Source organism: Neolamprologus multifasciatus, chromosome 13 (genome assembly GCF_963576455.1).
Source record: "Neolamprologus multifasciatus chromosome 13, fNeoMul1.2, whole genome shotgun sequence".
Classification (NCBI taxonomy): Eukaryota; Metazoa; Chordata; class Actinopteri; order Cichliformes; family Cichlidae; genus Neolamprologus; species Neolamprologus multifasciatus.
In genome coordinates this window covers 1,205,754-1,223,902 of record NC_140451.1, presented here as the reverse complement: position 1 = coordinate 1,223,902, position 18,149 = coordinate 1,205,754, and the positions used below count along the sequence as shown (strand labels likewise).

General features: G+C 44.8%; 1 protein-coding gene across 1 annotated transcript in view; it reads left to right on the top strand.

The window, feature by feature from the left end:
- Positions 1-4,041: 4,041 nt before the first annotated feature.
- pdzd8 (PDZ domain containing 8) overlaps positions 4,042-18,149 on the top strand; it is a 40,868-nt gene continuing 26,760 nt past the window's right edge. The window contains exons 1-3 of the mRNA XM_085182467.1: positions 4,042-5,057; positions 11,060-11,185; positions 13,689-13,791. Of these exons, the coding sequence (XP_085038593.1) occupies positions 4,177-5,057; positions 11,060-11,185; positions 13,689-13,791 (1,110 nt within the window). The 5' untranslated portion in view covers positions 4,042-4,176. The remainder of the gene's footprint in view (positions 5,058-11,059; positions 11,186-13,688; positions 13,792-18,149) is intronic.

Sequence of the window (18,149 nt, the reverse complement as noted above, 5' to 3'; positions counted from 1 at the left end):
CCGTGACGAAAAGGTGCGAGGATTAATGCTGCCTTCAAGACCCACCCGTAATTTCCAGCCGAAGGCGGTTCATCTATGACGACAGAAGAATACGTTCTTGCTGAAATGTATGATGAAATATTCATGTTTTTTTTAATGTCTAAAATAAAATCAAAGCCCTTTGAAAAAGGAAAAAAAGCGAACACACAGATCAAACTTCTCTCCAGATATGTTCAAAGCGCTTCTTCACGTCCAGTGTTGGGGAGTAACGGAGTACATGTACCACCGTTACGTATTTAAAATACAAAATATAAGTAACTGTATTCCGTTACAGTTACCGTTTAAAAAGGTGGTATTTAGAATACAGTTACTTTGTTGAAATAAATGGATTACACGGCGGTACTTCCCTGTTTCATATTGTGGCGTCAGGACTGTTTGGGTTTTGTTTGACAGCTACGTTCTGTTGTTCCAGGCAGCGTTACGGTTGCCATGGTTACAGGGTGACGCTCTCTCTCTGCGTGTTTCCTGGGTGAGAGAGCGCCTGTTGTTGTTGTGCTAAGCTAATAGGCAGAATGCTACAGGTATAGCTCTAAAGAATGTAGCATCATGGGCAGTGTAGTCCGTGCTGCAGGGAGAATGGACTGCCATACACGTTATGTGTCTGTGAGCGAGGGAGGGAGAAAAAGGAAAAGTACGAGCTGTCATCGAGCAGAAATGGGAGCTGGAAGCATGTAAATATAATAATAACCACTGCAGCCAAGAAGAGAGCCTGACGAGCCCAGCTGTAAGTAAGCTATTAAGACTCGACTGTACACCGTGTTCGTGTTTTCCTCTGAAACAATAAGTTCTGTTGGAGCAGCCTTTCAACGCCTCTCTCTGTCTCTGCTAGCAAAGTTGACCCAGACAACAAAGTAAAGCTAGTTTTCAGCTACAAGCCGACACAGAACCCACCGTATTAGCCAGAGGTCCCTTTACTACAGTTCGGAGCCGCGGACCTTCAGTAACAGTAATAAATCACAGCAATAGTACATTCATGTAGTTGTAAACAGCATGATAATATATTAAGTAATCCAAAGTATTCAGAATACGTTACTCTCATTGAGTAACGTAACAGAATACGTTACAGAATACATTTTGGGGCATGTAATCTGTAATCTGTAATGGAATACATTTTAAAAGTAACCTTCCCAACACTATTCACGTCAGTCTCTTTATTGTTGGACGCTAGCGGACCAACTTTGTTTGACGCAGTGCTTTTCACGTAAAAGAAAAAAGCTGAAGGGGTAATCAGCACATCAGGTGTCCCATCCCATCCGTTCGTATTGCTTTTGCTTGTAATAGAAATATCATCCTGTGAAAAGGAGAGTTTTTACGCCAGTCTTGTAGAAGCACCTTCAGCAGCAATAAATTGAAATAACTGGTTTCATTATAATTAGTCAGGCTCTGTAATGCTGCTTCAGCTCCACGAAGTGCACAAGCAGGTAAAACTGGGAAAGTACAGGTTTTGCAAAGCACTCAAACGTGCCTGGTGTTACAGGCTCTCTGGGTCTTGTCCTCAGAGTTTGTTGCAGTGCTGCCATGATTAGTGCCTCTGTGCTGTCTTTCAATCCAGCTCTGTCCAGCCACCGGTACGATTTCTGGATATTTGCTTCTTCTTTTTCTGTCTGTCCAAATCTACTATTTGGGAGTTCCGTCTGTCTCTCTCTTGCTCTCAAATGCAGGTTAAAACTCTGTTGTGCAAAGAATAAGTTATATTACAGCATATAACACATTTGACCCTGTTCTGCCCAGGAACCATAGCCATAGCCTCTGGGCGCCCTTTCCTCCTGTTGTAAACACATGTAAAAACCTCGCTGTCTGCATTGATGGTTCTTTTAAAGTGAATAAGCAGGTGAGTGCAGTAGTTCAGTCCTGCTTCTTTCAGTAAAGACAGCTGGCCAAGGTAAAGCCATCCCTCCCAGCTAACGTCTTTGAGCGTGTTATTCACCTTTTCCTTACTTGCAGGTTGGACTACTGCAATTCATTGTATTATGGTCTAGATCAGGCCTCCATCCATCGTCTTCAGATGGTCCAAAATGCAGCTGCTCGCCTGCTAACTGGTACCAAACAGAGAGAGCATATAACCCCAGTTTTAGCTTCTCTACACTGGCTTCCTGTCTCCTACAGGATCCAGTTTCAACTTTGACTTTTTGTTTTTAAGTCACTTAACGCCCGAGCCCCTCCTTACCTGTCTGAGCTCCTCTCTGTTTATGCTCCAGGAAAAACCACGAGGTCTAGCTCAAAATGAATGCTGTCCATCCCACGAGCTAATCTCAAATCTCATGGTGATAGATCCTTCTCTGTGGCAGGTCCCAGAGTCTGGAATAATCTCCCCCTAAATATTAGATCTGCACAAACACTTGAGCAACTTAAATCACTACTAAAGACACATTTCTATGCCCTGGCTTTTAACATACTATGACCCAAGCATTTTGGTCTTATTTGAAATAGTTTTAGTTATTGTTTTAATTCTTTTACTGTCCTATCATTGTTTTATATTGTTATTATTGTTTTACATTGTTGCTTTTTAATGCCATTTTTATATTGTTAAGCACTTTGTGCAACATCGGCTGTTTGAAATGTGCTATATAAATAAACTTGACCTTGACCTAGTCTCGTAGGTGCTGATTTCTATTCCTAATGCTTCACACTGTGAAACCAAGCTAGAAGCCTCCACCTGATGAAGCCAACACAACCGCAACCCAACTGTTTCTTAAACATGGTAGTGTCATGAAATATCTATTTTTTTTAAATTAAAATAGCATATCTCCTTAGTTTAAATATTAGATATGGTTTCAATGTCCTAAAATGTCATACTGTTTACTTGATGACTTAAAAAGATGTAAGGGCTCAAAAAGGGCTGTATTGGAAACAATATGCACAATAAAAAGACCAAATCAACTTTACACATTGATTTGTAATTAATTAATTTGTTCAGGTACCTCTGAAAGGGGATGGCACAGTAGCACACTTTACGTGGTTTTGTTAAATATACAGTTATTGAACAGAAATGAGCCAAATCTCAGGGGACTGGGTGTTTTTTACACTTTCAGAGTTTTGGTCCTAACACTAAATTCTATCCTGTGACTTCCATATTCCATCTGGACTGTAGGATATCCTGATAAATCAAAGATTTCTCTTTGTTTGGCTGGATCCAGTGGATCTGTCATTCCCTCTGTGGTTACTGCCAACCCCACAGCTTGATGCTGCCACCACCATGCTCCACCTGTGTCATAGTGTTAGACAAACGATGTGCAATGCCTATTTTCTTTTCATGATACCTGTCTTTGTGCGTTTTCTTTAATTGTTCATTTGAAATGTAAAACAACAAAAATAAAAAAAAGTGCAAAGCAGTGAGAAAGACACCAGTGACCCCTGCAGGACTGTTCAGGAAAAACATGCTAGGCAGTCTTAGACAGTCTTCCCCTTTGATTTGGTTTTAGTCAAATTCGTTCACATTTTTTAGTTTGTGCTTTTTGTTTTTTTTCACACAAAGAGGAAATAACATAACTGTTAATTTGTATATTACACACACACACCCATTATGTATGTATGTGTGTGTATATATATATATATATATATATATATATATATATATATATATGTGTGTGTGTGTGTGTGTGTGTGTGTGTGTGTGTATTTAAAAAAAAATACTGGTTATCATATGTATACAGTGCTGCAGAAACTGCACCTCACGCCCCTTTCTTCTCCCTCATCTGAGTTGGAGACGCATTTGTTCATCTGTATGGTGACAATAAAGGCACTCTATTCTATTCTATTCTATTCTATTCTAATCTATTCTATTGGCAATGAATACATTTGCACTAAAATATGAACAATAAACACGAATATTTAGAGGAAGTGATGGTTTTCGGTAACATGGCAGCCGTATGTTCAACACTGTGACCAAAGGAAAGCCGTGTTTACAAAGAGGGCCGCGGAACACGGCGACTCCGGTCAACAGGTTTCGCAGTCTGCTTGAACGCATCAAAACCTGCTTTCGTCATCACGCACAGTCACGTAACCCATTCGTCCAATCAGGTGAGAAGCTAAGAGAAGCTCAGGAAAGAAGCCGATGATATGGCAGCTTTGAGAGCGCCCAAGTAGAACTTCGTGTTATCACAACACTTTGAGAGGATACCAGGGCGCGTGCTCGACATGATTTACTTAATACTCGTTTCCGCGGTTTTCGGTGCAGTCGTTACTCTGATAGTACAGTTCCTGCTAATATACCGGAGAAGCCCTGAGCCCGTAGGCAGGACAGTGCAGTATGTCAAAGTAGTGCCCGGTAACGCGCTGAAGGATTACTTTAATAGCCATCATGCCGAAGCAGGCCAGCAGCAGGACAGCACGACATGTACCGCATCTAAGCAGCCAGAGGCCGCCTCTACGCGGCAGCAGGAGGCAGCCGTCACCGGCGGCGGCCCGAAACAACAGCCGCCACCGCCTTCCCAAAGCGAGCCCATCGATGCAGGAAAAGCCGAAACGTGCCATTTCCTAAACGCTATCTTTCTGTTCCTATTCCGGGAGCTCAGAGACACTCCCGTCGTCAGACACTGGCTCACCAAAAAGATTAAGGTGGAGTTTGAGGAGCTGCTGCAGACCAAGACAGCTGGTCGGCTCCTGGAGGGACTCAGCCTGAAAGATTTCTCTCTCGGGAATTCGCTGCCGGTTTTTAAAACCGCCAAACTCATGAAGCCGGTGCACCTGAACGAGGACGGGATGCCCGAAGAGCTCAACTTCGAGGTGGACATCGAGTACAATGGCGGCTTCCACCTCGCCATCGACGTCGAGCTGGTGTTCGGAAAGTCGGCTTACCTGTTCGTTAAGATGCGGCGCGTGGTGGGCAGGCTGAGGCTGCAGTTCACGCGCGTGCCCTTCTCCCACTGGTCCTTCTCCTTCCTCGAGGATCCACTGGTGGATTTTGAGGTGAAGTCCCAGTTTGAAGGGAGGCCACTGCCTCAGCTCACCTCCATCATAGTCAACCAGCTGAAACGGGTCATCAAGAAGAAACACACCTTACCCAACTACAAAATCAGGTACGGTCCAGAGCAGCGGAGTAGAGCGTGCTGAGCATGTGAGCCATGAGATGTTAAGGACCAAACTAAGAAATCAAACACCTGGGGAGAGCCCCCACACCCCAAACTCCCACAACCAGACAACAACAAAGAGCTGTTAAATGACCAAAACACAAAGGGCCACGCAAAGGTTATAGAGAGTGGTCACAAAACACACACATGAACCCACTGAGACACAATATTATGACTCGAAAGATATAAAGTAATCAGGGAAACTCACAGAATGACAGTAAACATGCAGGTGGCTACTCTCTGCACATCCGGGCAACAAGTCTAATAATCCGTCCGTGGCTCAGTTTTTACGGCCCGTAGCTTAAAAATGAATGTTTGTGCTGTCAGACCTTTCAGACTCTTGAGGAGTTTAACTTTTTGTAGTATTCTTTATTTGCTGAGCTCTGCTTTGAATGGTACTTTCTTTCCAGTTCTTCTTTTAAGCAGTGAGAAAGTTTCAGCTCTGTTCAAGAGAGGAACTGTTCCCCTTTTTCTTTCTTACGTGTAGCAAGTAAAGTTTTATACGCACTGTTCAAGAACAAAGGTTACAAAGTGCTTTATGATCCAAAAGTAGATGGAAAATAAAGCTTAAAGCAAGCTTGCACAGGTGGGTCCTAAGCTTCTCTTTAAAGGCGTCAGTCAGGCTGCCACAGACCATTATTTTGATAGTCGACTAATCAGATCACGCGTCCAGCTTCTTGCACCAGCAGCATCTGCTCTAACATGAGCTTACAGCTTGAAGTGTTTAAGGTGCTCACTAAAAATAAAGACAAGATGATAGTTGAACTTTAATGAAATTTGCAGATTGTCTCGGTGGAGTTTAGTAAACTCTCTGTTCTTGTCAAATATAACAGGACACTGGAATAATTCTGTTTGATCAGTTTGACATTTGTGTAAAACTGTAACTTTAATCTCAGCCAAACAGATTTACTCAGGAACAAATCAAACCCTGAAAAAAGCCAAACAATAACGTTTTTAAGTTATCTAAGGCAGCGGTGCCCAACCCCCGGGCCTTGGCCCGGTACCGGTCCGTGAGTCGTTTGGTACCGGGCCGCGAGAGTTGAGGCTCAGGTGTGAAATGTATAGTTTTCAGGGTTTTTATCGGTTTTCAGCGTTATTTTGTTATCGTTTTTATCGTTTACTCGGTTTTCCTGGGTCTTTTCACGTGTGTTATGAATAAATCTTCTTTTTCGATACCAGTACTAGTTTTATTTTGTTGTATTTATCTGCGACACCTTAAAGGCCGGTCCGTGAAAATATTGTTGGGCACAAACCGGTCTGTGGCACAAAAAAGGTTGGAGACCGCTGCTCTAAGTGACTCATATATCATGTTGAACCTGAGTAGTGAAAGACGGCGCAGCGATCTGAAAACGATGTGTTAGGAGTCCACTGTTCTCGGTGGCTCGAGTGACCCCGAGCTCCTGGTCAGCTATCGAGCTGGTGGGTAACAGACGTCTCCAAAAACGTCGGAGCGCTTTTGCAAATATGCGATGTCTTGATAAACTCAGCAGATATTTGAAGTTCACTCAGCTACATTCACGCCTGAAAATATCTTAAAGGTTTATTTTGTGACCCAGAAAGAGAAATATAAGTTACATTAAAACTAAGTAGCGGCCACCATTGTTGGAAACTGCAGTTGGCTGGGCCGCGCTATGAATTCTGGGATATGGTGGGTCACGAAGGACACGCCCGACCCATCCTTCAAATCTGGGGAAATGAAGGACGCGTTTTTGTTGGCTGCATTTGGAGGAGTGTACACATTTGGACAGCCTTCGTCGCTGTAACGTAATCGGCCTACAAATACAGAATTTGGACACAGATGTCACTCCCCGATCCGTACCACGCATGTGCAGGTCGTCTTCTTCTTCTTCTGTTCGTTTAATGGCAGTTTAGTGTACGAGGATACCGCCACCTGCTGACCGAGCGAGTGTGTTCATGCTTGTCTGTGGAGAGGATTGGTTGGAATAGTGATGACGTCACTGTCAGTTGTCAGTAAACACTTAACCTGGCATGAATTTGTTTGTATTCAGACGTCTCCATTCTTTAAATGTCCCGGCAGTTGAAAAGGAGGCAGAGCTGTGGAGAAATGCTAACTGGGCGCTAACTGTCACACTGTTGGCAGAGAGAGGAAGTGACGTAAGACTTTCACATGCGTGGTTTCGCGGTGCATTTCTCAGCATGTTTGGAGATTTGGGAAGTGAAATGTTGAGACATCTCCGTGAGGACTATGCTACTGCACTGGTGCGACCATCAGTGACTTATGAAGTGCCCGTCCCCGCGGGTTTGAAGACGTTTAGTGTCAGGGTTACAGTCAGGTTAGGGTTAGGTGTTCATTTCAGTGTTTGGGGAAAGCATTATGTAGATGCTCCACTAACATATGAAACACAGGATGGTAAAGAGCCTCAGCTTGATGAACACTCGTCAACACTCGCAGAACTGCAGCAAAGTCTGGCTGCGTGGTAACATAACGATGGTCTGTGTTTTCAGCAAACGTTAAAGACTCTTCATGAATATAATGCTTCCACATGTATTTACAGTCTCTGTGATGTGGGCGTGCCTCAGTCTGTCCGGGGTGGGAATAAAAAGTAACTGTACATGTTGGAAACAAAGCCAAACGTTCCTGCGGTGTTATAACCTTACTGCCAATGAAATGACTCTCATATCCTCTGTACATGACCTGCAGCTAACGGGTAACCAGCTAACGGGTAACCAGCTAACGGGTAACCAGCTAACAGGTAACCAGCTAACAGGTAACCAGCTAACGGGTAACCAGCTAACAGGTAACCAGCTAACAGGTAACCAGCTAACGGGTAACCAGCTAACAGGTAACCAGCTAACAGGTAACCAGCTAACGGGTAACCAGCTAACAGGTAACCAGCTAACAGGTAACCAGTGGACCATTTAGGAGTGTTAAAGCTACATGTTTCCTTGGGGCTGGAGGGAAAACAGTCAGGGCCAATCTGGGACTTTGTTGGGTGGATGTAAATTCTTTGCTTTGTCTGTCATGTTTGGTACGCTGCACGCTGTTTTAGGTATGTAGCATCATTTATATGCATGTCAGTTTTATTTTGAAACTTCTGTTACTGCTTTTCCCATCTGGTGTTTCTGTGTAAGCCAACTATGGGGTCTGATAGTTACTGCTGATGTCCTGCTGCTGACTTACTGTAAGTCTTTGACTGCATCTGGTGGGGCTGTGCGACATGACCAAACTCTCCCAATATCAGACATTTATCTTCCCATTAACGAATCACAAAACTGCATTTTCTGTAAATCCTGTGACTCTCGAGCGACTCGACCTGTGTGAAGTGTTTTCACCGATGCATGAAACGATGCATCTTTGTCTCAACAACATTAACATGAATGCAACACATGGGAAAACAATTGCCACCATAAAATATTGATATTTTGTTTTTACGTCGGCTCCACGGAGTCTGCCTCGTCCTTCTGCATGTTCATCCTCTACCTCTGTAGGAAGCGTGAACAGATCTGGGGTTGTAGTCGGGAATCAGAGGGTTTAGCTGGTTTCTCTCAGGTGAAGCACAGCTCCCCTCGGTGTAGTTCTTGTGTCAAAGCCTGCTGTTGTCTTACTCGATAAGCTTGTTATAAAACAGGCTCCCTCAAGCTTAAAGTGATCAATGCCTTTTAACAGCATCCACTCAAAATGAACTTGTACTCCTCAGTGAGCATTTGTCATCAATGCTGAGCTGATGACCCGAGCATGAGACTGGACACTGTGCTTGCTGCCTCTGAAGCAGTACCGTCCTTTCAGCGCCTCTCTCTGTCGCTAGCAAAGCTAGTTTTCGGCTACGCGCCCGACAGGAACCCGGCATGTTAGCCAGAGGTCCCTTTAGCACGGCCCGGAGCCGCGGACCAGGCCGAGGTCTGAGCACAAACATGCTGAGGCTGTGTTCAGTGACACCAGCTCACGTGTACACTTATGTCTGCTTTGTTTTGTTAAAGCCGAACACGGTGATAGCAGCAGTGCTGCCACGTGTCTGCACAGACTGAAGCCAATGTGTTCGTTCAACGAAGGGCTTCAGGTAAGATCGAGACAATCTGCATCCACGTTTGCAGTCTCATCAGACAATATTTCAAATAAAGAAAAACTTTTTTCTTTTTTGGGGTTTTTTCTACTTGGATACTTAAGCCGCCCTCCAATCAGGGCCAAGCAAGTTGAGACTGAGTCTGTTTGCTCCATCTTTTCTTTGGTGTGTTTCAGCGGACACACCAATGAGCTGGCTGTTGGTTTGCACACCAATCGATGTGGCGTTGCTATATTTGCTCTTGAGTTACTTTGTTTCTAATATGATCGTATGTAGAAGCTCCAAGAACCTGCGGCAGGTATTTAATAGTGCATTTAAAATAAGACTCGTAGGAACACTTCTCATAACTGCAAACTCCTTTTATCCCCACACTGCAACCTTTCACACCATTCAAGTTGTTGTGTTATGCATTTAGCTAGTGTAGTGGTTACACTGCTCAGGAGGTGCACGTCGGGTTACGCTGCAGGGTTGAAATAAGTTTGCAGTTACAGTGTGGACGTAGATTTCCTGCAGAATTCACTCAGCAAAGGGAAAAATGCGCTGCATAGCTGTACTGATGTGGACTGGGTAATGTGTAAGGAAGGCAACGATGGATCCATCAAGCTACAGGCTGAATTCAAAGACAGCACAATAATCAGTTCATTTTGCTGACACTTCAGTGCAACAGCTCACAGTGGTACTCGGTAGTTTGTACGGCGCCCACATGTATGCTCCAGAGGTGTTCTGTTGGATTCACGACAGGCGAGCGTGGGCGCAAGTCGGCGAACCCAGAACCTTCATACTCTCGCCACATGAGGCTGGGCGTTGTCGTGCACCAGGAGGAACCCCGGATGGAGACGGAGGATCCAAGGATTTCATACCAACGAGAGTTATTCCATTACAGAGTCGCAGACGCCAGTTTGTGGAAGCTGCCACATCCTGCCTAACCACGCTGTACGTCTGGGGGATGGCGGTGTGTAGAAGCAAACTCGTAGGTGTTCACATGCCCAGTCTATGTTTTATCATCTGTGAACACTTTCCCCCTAACCACAGAAGCAACAAAGCAAAGGGAACCAACATGTCTAACACATCATCAGCTGCTTACACCGGCAGAAGCACGAGAGCTGACCAACAGAAAGCTTAAAAGAATCAACAACTCACCTCAGTATCACAGACAGGTGAGCTTCACTGACTCACAGACTTGTATCGGGCTTCTTTCACAAAGTTTTACAGCCTCGTCCACAGAAAATCGATGTGGGCGCTCACTGAGAGCCAACGCTCACCACAGAGGAACGGTGGCTACAGCTGTTTGTCCTGCAGCAGCCACCGTAGCTAAGATTACACACTGCAACCTGCAGATCTGCTGACATGCTGCAGTCAGACTGTACACATTGTAACTAAGCGTTTGTGCAGCGTGCTTAGCCTGCAGCACACTTTCATTTCAGAGCCTTGTTTGTGTGTCTGCAGAGGCCAAAACAGCTGCTGATATTTACAACCAGGTGTCATTACTCATGTTGTGTTTCTACATTTTGTTACAATTTAAAAACACAGTATGGTACAAAAACCCCTGATACATATTTATGTGTGAGCTACAGCAGGCCTGCGCACCGATTGTCCACGTTGGAGTCGAGTCGAGGACAGGAAGCCTGCGGTGGTGCACACGCTGAACATCTGCTCGTTTGTCTTTGCACAGCCCCTCCCAGATGTGCACAGACTTCTAACAAGTATTAGCGAGCAGCTCAGCCCAACGCTGTATCATAACTGGTGTCACACTAAAGTCTCGTTGTTCCTGTCATAACAATATGAACGAGCAGAAAGAGCATCCTCTGTTCACTGAGTGGTAGCTGAAACATGCACTACTTTAACCCATTAAAGTTCGTGTTTAAGGAGGATGGGAATGTGTGTCCTGTCAGGATGCAGCTAACTGAACGTATGCTGTCTTTGTTCCAGGTACAAGCCCTTCTTTCCTTTCCAAGTGCAGCCTCTGCACGGTTCAGCCTGTGATCTGGATCTGTCAGTGCACGACAGCCGGCTGGTAGAAGGACGGCTCAAAGTCAGCCTCATTGAATGCAGCAGGTGAGACGCTTCATCTGTTTGTAGCTTGTCGCACAGCAACTTTGATCTATAGTTGTATAACTGGGTCCCTGTACAAAAGTACATTAAAATACTAAGACAGGAAATGAATCACAACAGAACTTAAATACATGTTGGTAACTTTTCAACGTGGCCATTCGTGTCATGTTAGTAACACCAGCGTGCGTTAAAATCTTTAGCTGATTTTATGATTTTGATTATTAAAAAGGGGAGCAGGGTGGAGCCGTGATTAGCGCTGGAGCCTGAGTTCGAGTCCACCACCAGGCCGGGGTGCTCTCCCTATGTTTGCGTGGGCTTCCTCCCACAGTCTAAAGACGTGCACGTAGTGGGTTTAATATTTGTCTGCGAGAGCCTTAATACAGCACCACAGGTCTGTGCCAGCCCACATGTGAGTGTTCTCTTACTGGCTGCACTCAGTCCTGACTGTAGGCTATCACAGTAGAGTGTGTACTGTAGCTGGTGCTGAATAGCATCATCTCTGTTACAGTGGTAGCTGCCTTCGCATCTTCAGACTCTTTAACAATGGCAGCACGGTGGTGCAGTTGCCTCCTGGGTTTGAATCCACCATTTGTTGGGACTCTGTGGGGAGTTTGCATGACCTCCACGGTGTTCTCCGGCATCCTCCCACCATACAAAGACATGCCCTTAGTGCGGTTAGATTAAATGCTTGTTTCTGTGACAGTCTGGCAGGGCTGCCACAAACGATTATTTTGATAGTTGGATAGATCATCATTCATTGGACGTAAAACGTACAGCTTATTGCACCAGCATCATCTGCTCTTATATAACTATCATTAGCTTACAGCTTTAAGTGTTTAAGGTATGTGCTAACTAAAAATAAAGACAAGATGATAGTTTATTAAATTTTAATGAAATTTGCAGATTGTTTCAGTGAAGTGTAATAAACTCCTTGCTATCTAAAATATAACAGGACACTGGAGTAAATTCTCAGCATCTCACACTTCTGATAATCAGCTGTCTGCTTGACGTTTATTCAGCTGTGTAAAAACTATAACTTTAATCTCAGCCAAACCGATTTACTCAGGAACAAATAAAATACTGAAAAAAGCCAAACAATAACATTTTTAAGTTATCTAAGTGACTTATATATCATGTTTAACCTGAGTAGTGAAAGACAGCGGTGGGTGTTCTCACGGCTCTAGTTAGCCTAGCCCCCGGCTAGCTATCGAGCTAGTGGGTAACAGACGTCTCCGAAAACGTCGGAGCGCTTTTGAAAATATGTGGTGTCTTGATAAACTGAGCAGATATTTGAGGTTTACACAGCTACATTCTCGCCTGAAAATATGTTAAACGTTTATTTTGTGACCCAGAAAGAATAATAAGAGTAATATTAAAACTAACTAGCTGCCGCCATTGTTGGAAACTGAGCTGGGCCGCGCTATGAATTCTGGGACACAGCTTCTTCTTCTTCGGGGTTTAACGGCAGCTGGCATCCTTGTACATGCAGTGCTGCCATCTTCTGTTTCAGTCCGTTATTACACTCTTAAATCCTACTACTTATTCCTGCGTCTTTTGTGATCCTACAAAGCTTCAAACGACGCGTCGACTATTAAATCAGTCGTCGACGATTTTGATAGTCGACTAATCGTGGAGCTCTACAGTCTGGCGACCTATCCATGGCGTGACCCCGTGGAAGTGGGAGAGAAGAGTTTTTCTTTTTTTCCAGATGACCCTACTTGCTAAGGTCACGTAATCAAAGAGCTACATAATGTTATGCTATCGAAATAAAAACAATAGATTTAATGCTATGTCGGCCTACACCCTGCCCACCATCACTGCGTGCACACTGGGAATGTGCTATTCCAAAGGGAAGCACTACACCTGCTTGTTATGGTGTCATATTTGGCCTGTGTGTACTTCAGCTTGTACATTAGTCCATGATGTTGGACCGAGTCTCCTTTCAGAGACAAACACGCCTTCCTCTGTCCAAAGTTGGTACGTGTATATTGGAGCTGTTAGCCTCGCTGGCTCTGACTGACAGCTCTGTCCTTTGTTAGCTCGTGTCCTCCATGTTTGTTTCTTTCATGCTTTGTGTTTCACAGGCCACCAAATGACTGGATCTTATTACTAAATCACATTTTAAATATGTAGTGTCCCTTTCTGTACTACAAAGTGCATCTGACTGAATATCAGATGGTTGAGAGAGCTGTCCAGTGGAGCTAAGCATCCACTGGTTTGTGCGTCTGTTAAGTCCAGACTGGGTCTGCAGAGGCTCTCGGTGACTTGGTTTACTGGAACATAAGATGTGATTTTTCTGCATGCTGTGCTCGCTCAGGAACTTTAAGGCGACACAGAGGATGTGTAAACGCTACACTCAGACATGTCGTGTTGTGTGGTTCTTTACACATTTGGGCCAAACTGTCTTTTCCAGTGTGGTGAGCTACAAACACTCAGACACTTAGATGTGACGTCACTGCGATCTCTGAGTGTAGTTCCCGTCTGTGTTTTTGTCGGGGCTCTGCAGACTCTTCATCCTGGGCTCCTACGACAGAGAAACCTACGTCCACTGCACCCTGGAGCTGAGCAGCCACCAGTGGAAGGAGAAGGCTCGCAGCTCCATCAAAAAGGTAAAGGAAGCTCGTTTATTCTCCATTTCTGTCAGACATGATGTTAATACAGGATGGTGGTGTCAGTAATGTATACAGGGGTCAAAGTAAACTGAACACAGAACTTTCTACATAGGCTGTTGATATAAAACTCTCACCAGGTGTCAGTAACAGCCCACCCAGTCCACACAGTCCACTCATCACACACAGATGTGTAATACTGAGAAACGACGCCTGTCCTGGTTATTCCCAATGACAGGACAGGTCGACGTCATTTCTAACGCACAACGTTTCTCTGGATGGAATTTGGCCGTCTCTGGTTTCTTTCAACGTTTTAGAAAATCAACAGTGCCTGATCCGAACCAGGAGAGGGCGCTGCTGCACAGCTCTAGGCTGTATCGAGGCCGTTTGATGAACTGTTGCAGGTTTCTGGTCACATAAGCAGTTATATTTGCGTTGGTAACAATCCAGTGTGACTGCTGAGCGTTACGGTTTCCAGACATCCGTCAGCTGAGTTTCAGAATGACGCTTTTCCATTAGACTGATCGGTAATGCACAGATTATTTAGCAGGTGCTGCTTATTGGACACCTTGTCATAGTGACAGTAATGCAGGCTCATTTTGATTTCGGCCGGCTGATGAGATTGTCCCATTGTTGACATTTTCCACGGCAGAGAAAATGTTCAGGTCCCCGCGGGAAACCTTTTCTAATTGCTGCAATTTAGAGATATTACGGTTATCACATCCGGCTTGTTTGGATGTGACTAATGAGCGTTTTTAGAGGGAAATGTCAGATTAATTTGTGCTCTGGCTCCAGCCTGATGCCCGTGTACCTGCCACACACTCCTGGATGACATTTGCGATGCCTCAAAAGATGATTTCTATTGTGGTGAACAGTAATTGGCCTGTACTGTTTTCTCATGTGGTGTTTAATGACTCTGGGAGAGTTGCACTGTCGTCCAGCAGGGGGCATTAAAATATCAGCACCAGGCGTTTCTTTCATTCAGCGTTTACACGACAGGATCAGAGCGTCAGGTTTGTACCGCTGAGGTTCAGCGTTGGCTTTTTATTTGTCTCTGTGAAATCTAACATGACGCGTGTCTTCATGGTTATAAGTAACAGTAAAAAGACTCACCAAAGCTGGACTTCACGTCTTAGATGGTCTGTATGCACTACACAGTATGATGATTACATCAGAAGCTCGTCAGCGCCACAAACACAATCAACAGGTTGAATGTGTACGCTTGGACACGTGAAGACGAGGCCTAGCAAACAGAAGCTCCAGCAGCTGCTATCTGAATATCAGTGATTCAAAGATTAACAAAGGAATAAAAAGCTGCTTTGTAGAGGACAGTTACATGTTGTTTTCCTGCTGCTGCCTTTAGGGGGCGCCACAGCAGATCATCTGCATCTATCTCACACTAGCGCAGCATCCTGTCACACATCCATGTCTGCCTTCACTGTATCCATGAATGCTCTGTGGTCTCCATCCAACGCTCTCTGTCCAGTGTTTGTGTGTTTGTGTGTTTGTGTGTTTGTGTGCGCTGTCCCTCCATGAACGTGTGTTTATGGCTGCATGAGGCTGAACTTTGTCCTCCTGATGCACTCGTTTCTAATCTGGTCCTTCCTGCTCGCACCAGATCAAAACCTTCCCGTCTTCAACTGTGCCGCCACCTGAGTTTTGTTCGTGCCTCTCCCTACATCACAGCAGGTCTCCATCTTGAAAACCTGCACATTCACTCTGTTATCCTTCTGTCACAGCTAGACCCCGTGACCGTCGAGCCCGTCGAGCCCGTCGAGCACGTGACCGTCGAGCCCGTCGAGCCCATGTAGGTCGAGCCCGAGCCCGTCAGCCCGTGGTCTACTCTGCCTACACTCACTACTTCACCTCTCTGGTTTTCTGTCCACTGCTTCAGGTGTTTGACTCGATATTTAAACGTGCTCACCTTCACTCTCTGTAGTTCATGTTCTGTTTCATACCTCCATCTTTTCTCCAAAGCCTCTCCTGGCTCTCCCAGGTCACTGCAGATCACGGTGTCGTCTGCAAACATCAGAGACTCCTGCGTGGCTCGTTCTGTCAGCCTGTCAATCACCACTGCAAACATAAGGGGCTCTGAGCAGACCCCTGCTGTAACGCCACCCCCACCTCGAACCCATCTGTCACTCGTGCCACACATCTCACTGTCCTCATGTTGTTAGTGCCTCTGTCTCCCTGCATGTCCTGCACTAGCTTCAAATGCCTCTGCTGTCCTTATAACGGCCCTCACGTTACTGACGCTCTGCATGTTCTCCACACACCCTGATGTCATCTCCCACATTCAGACTTGAGATGGGCTCCAGTCCCACCGTGACCCGACCTGAATAAGGGTAACCGTGCATGGATGAGGACACTGTAGTTGTCATGATGCAATCATTGTTTATAGCGTTTAGAGCAGTTTCACAGAAAGCACAAAGTGAAGGCGCTGTGTGACTGCAGCTCAGTGGGAAGTGTAGACTTGCATGAACAGGTCCACGCCCGGCGAGCATCGCCACGAGCACGGGCCTCTCCAAGTGGACCCACTTCAAAGCACTCGTGTCCCTTTTTTGTTAATGAACACATACAAATGCAGATTCACGGTGGCATTTGAGCCTAATTTATCGGACGTCTCCAGTCTGCATGTCCCCAGCAGGACTCTGTAGTACGGATTAAAGGCTATACCATCTGGAAAAGGTCAAACCGCCATCTTTCCCTCTGCTGATTGCCAGATATGACCGTTGCCTGTCCTGTGTTAATAGCTTTTTATGCCTCATTTTGCCCAGTGTGAGCTGCTGCGCTGTGTCTGCCGTCACATAGGGGGGTCTTCTCTGTTCAGATCCCTCACAGTCTGTGAGACATGCTTATATGATGTGTGTTTCCTCGTCCATGCAAACAATAGAAAGTGTTTTAATTAGATTTCTGTTTGTCTCCTTCTCAGTGGCAGAAAACGGTTTATTCAGCGTTACGATGAACTGGTGCTGATAGCTGTGACGTTTGTCTCGGTGCTTCTTGGTGTTTAATGGTTTGTGTTAAGCAGCTCTGTCCACATCCACACCTGACCTGACACGAGTGTTTAGTACAAACTGAGACGTGCAGGCGTGCTGCTGCTGGGGATTCTGTTTATAACCTGCTGTCACTGACGGTTAGCTTCATGCTACAAGCTGCAGACGCCTGTTTTTATATTTGCTGTAAGTGGATTTAACAGGACAGCAGGATTCCTCATAAAATGGGTTTGAGATATCTTCAGATGCCCTCACAGCCAGAGATGGGCAGTAACGCGTTACTTGTAATGTGTTACTGTAATCTGATTACTTTTTTCAAGTAACGAGTAAAGTAAGGGATTACTATTGCAAAAACAGTAATTAGATTACGTTACTTTCCCGTAGGAACGCTGCGTTACTGCGTTACTAAAACCGTGATTTTTTTGCGAGAATGTCTCATGACAGTGACGTAAGCGAGTGCGACGTTCGTGACAACAGCTGTGTGCAGATCAACAATGGATCATATATCGAGTGCAGAGAGAGTATGAGCGTGCAGCGTTTAAAGCGTGGAAGTACTGACCTTACTTTGAGTTTGATTCCATAAAAAGTGACAAAAACATTAGTGTCCGTTGTGCGTGGGAAGAAAACTTCTTTTTACAGCGAAAAAACCCTAAACTTCCAAACAAGCACCGAGTAGCTACGACGTAATGGGAAACTCACAGAGAAACTCGCGGATTCTTCCACTGACCGCTGCACACCTGCACCAGGGTAACCCTCCGCCTACCCCACTCCTGCTTTACAGGTGAAAATAGAGCAACAGGACCGCTAGTCTTTGACTTTATTTATTTTCTGCTGTGTTTTACTTGCATCTATTTGAAAGACTGAGTGTAAACACACAAAATATTTTATTTTATGTGCTGGAATGTGCAGAAAATAGGTTTAAATGTTAAACTAATTTCTTCCAGTCAGAGAATGTTGCAGATAATTAAATGTTTGCTTGATGCATAAAGTTAAAATATTAAAACTAACAAAACAAGTTTTAAAAAGAGACTTTTCCATTTGATTACATTTTGTATGATGATTATGCAGAAAAAGTAGAATTGGGCTGAAAGATCTATCACTTTATCACCTATTCAGGTTGTAAATCGTGTTTTTAAAAAGTAACTAAGTAACTAATTACTTTTGAAAATAAGTAATCAGTAAAGTAATGGGATTACTTTTTTGGGGAAGTAATCAGTAATTAGTTACTGATTACCTTTTTCAAGTAACTTGACCAACACTGCTCACAGCAGACGGCTGGTTGTCTTCATCGTTTTACAAACTGTCACTTATTGGTTATTCATCAGTTAAACTAACAGCAGCAATGTTGGCATAGAGCTTATT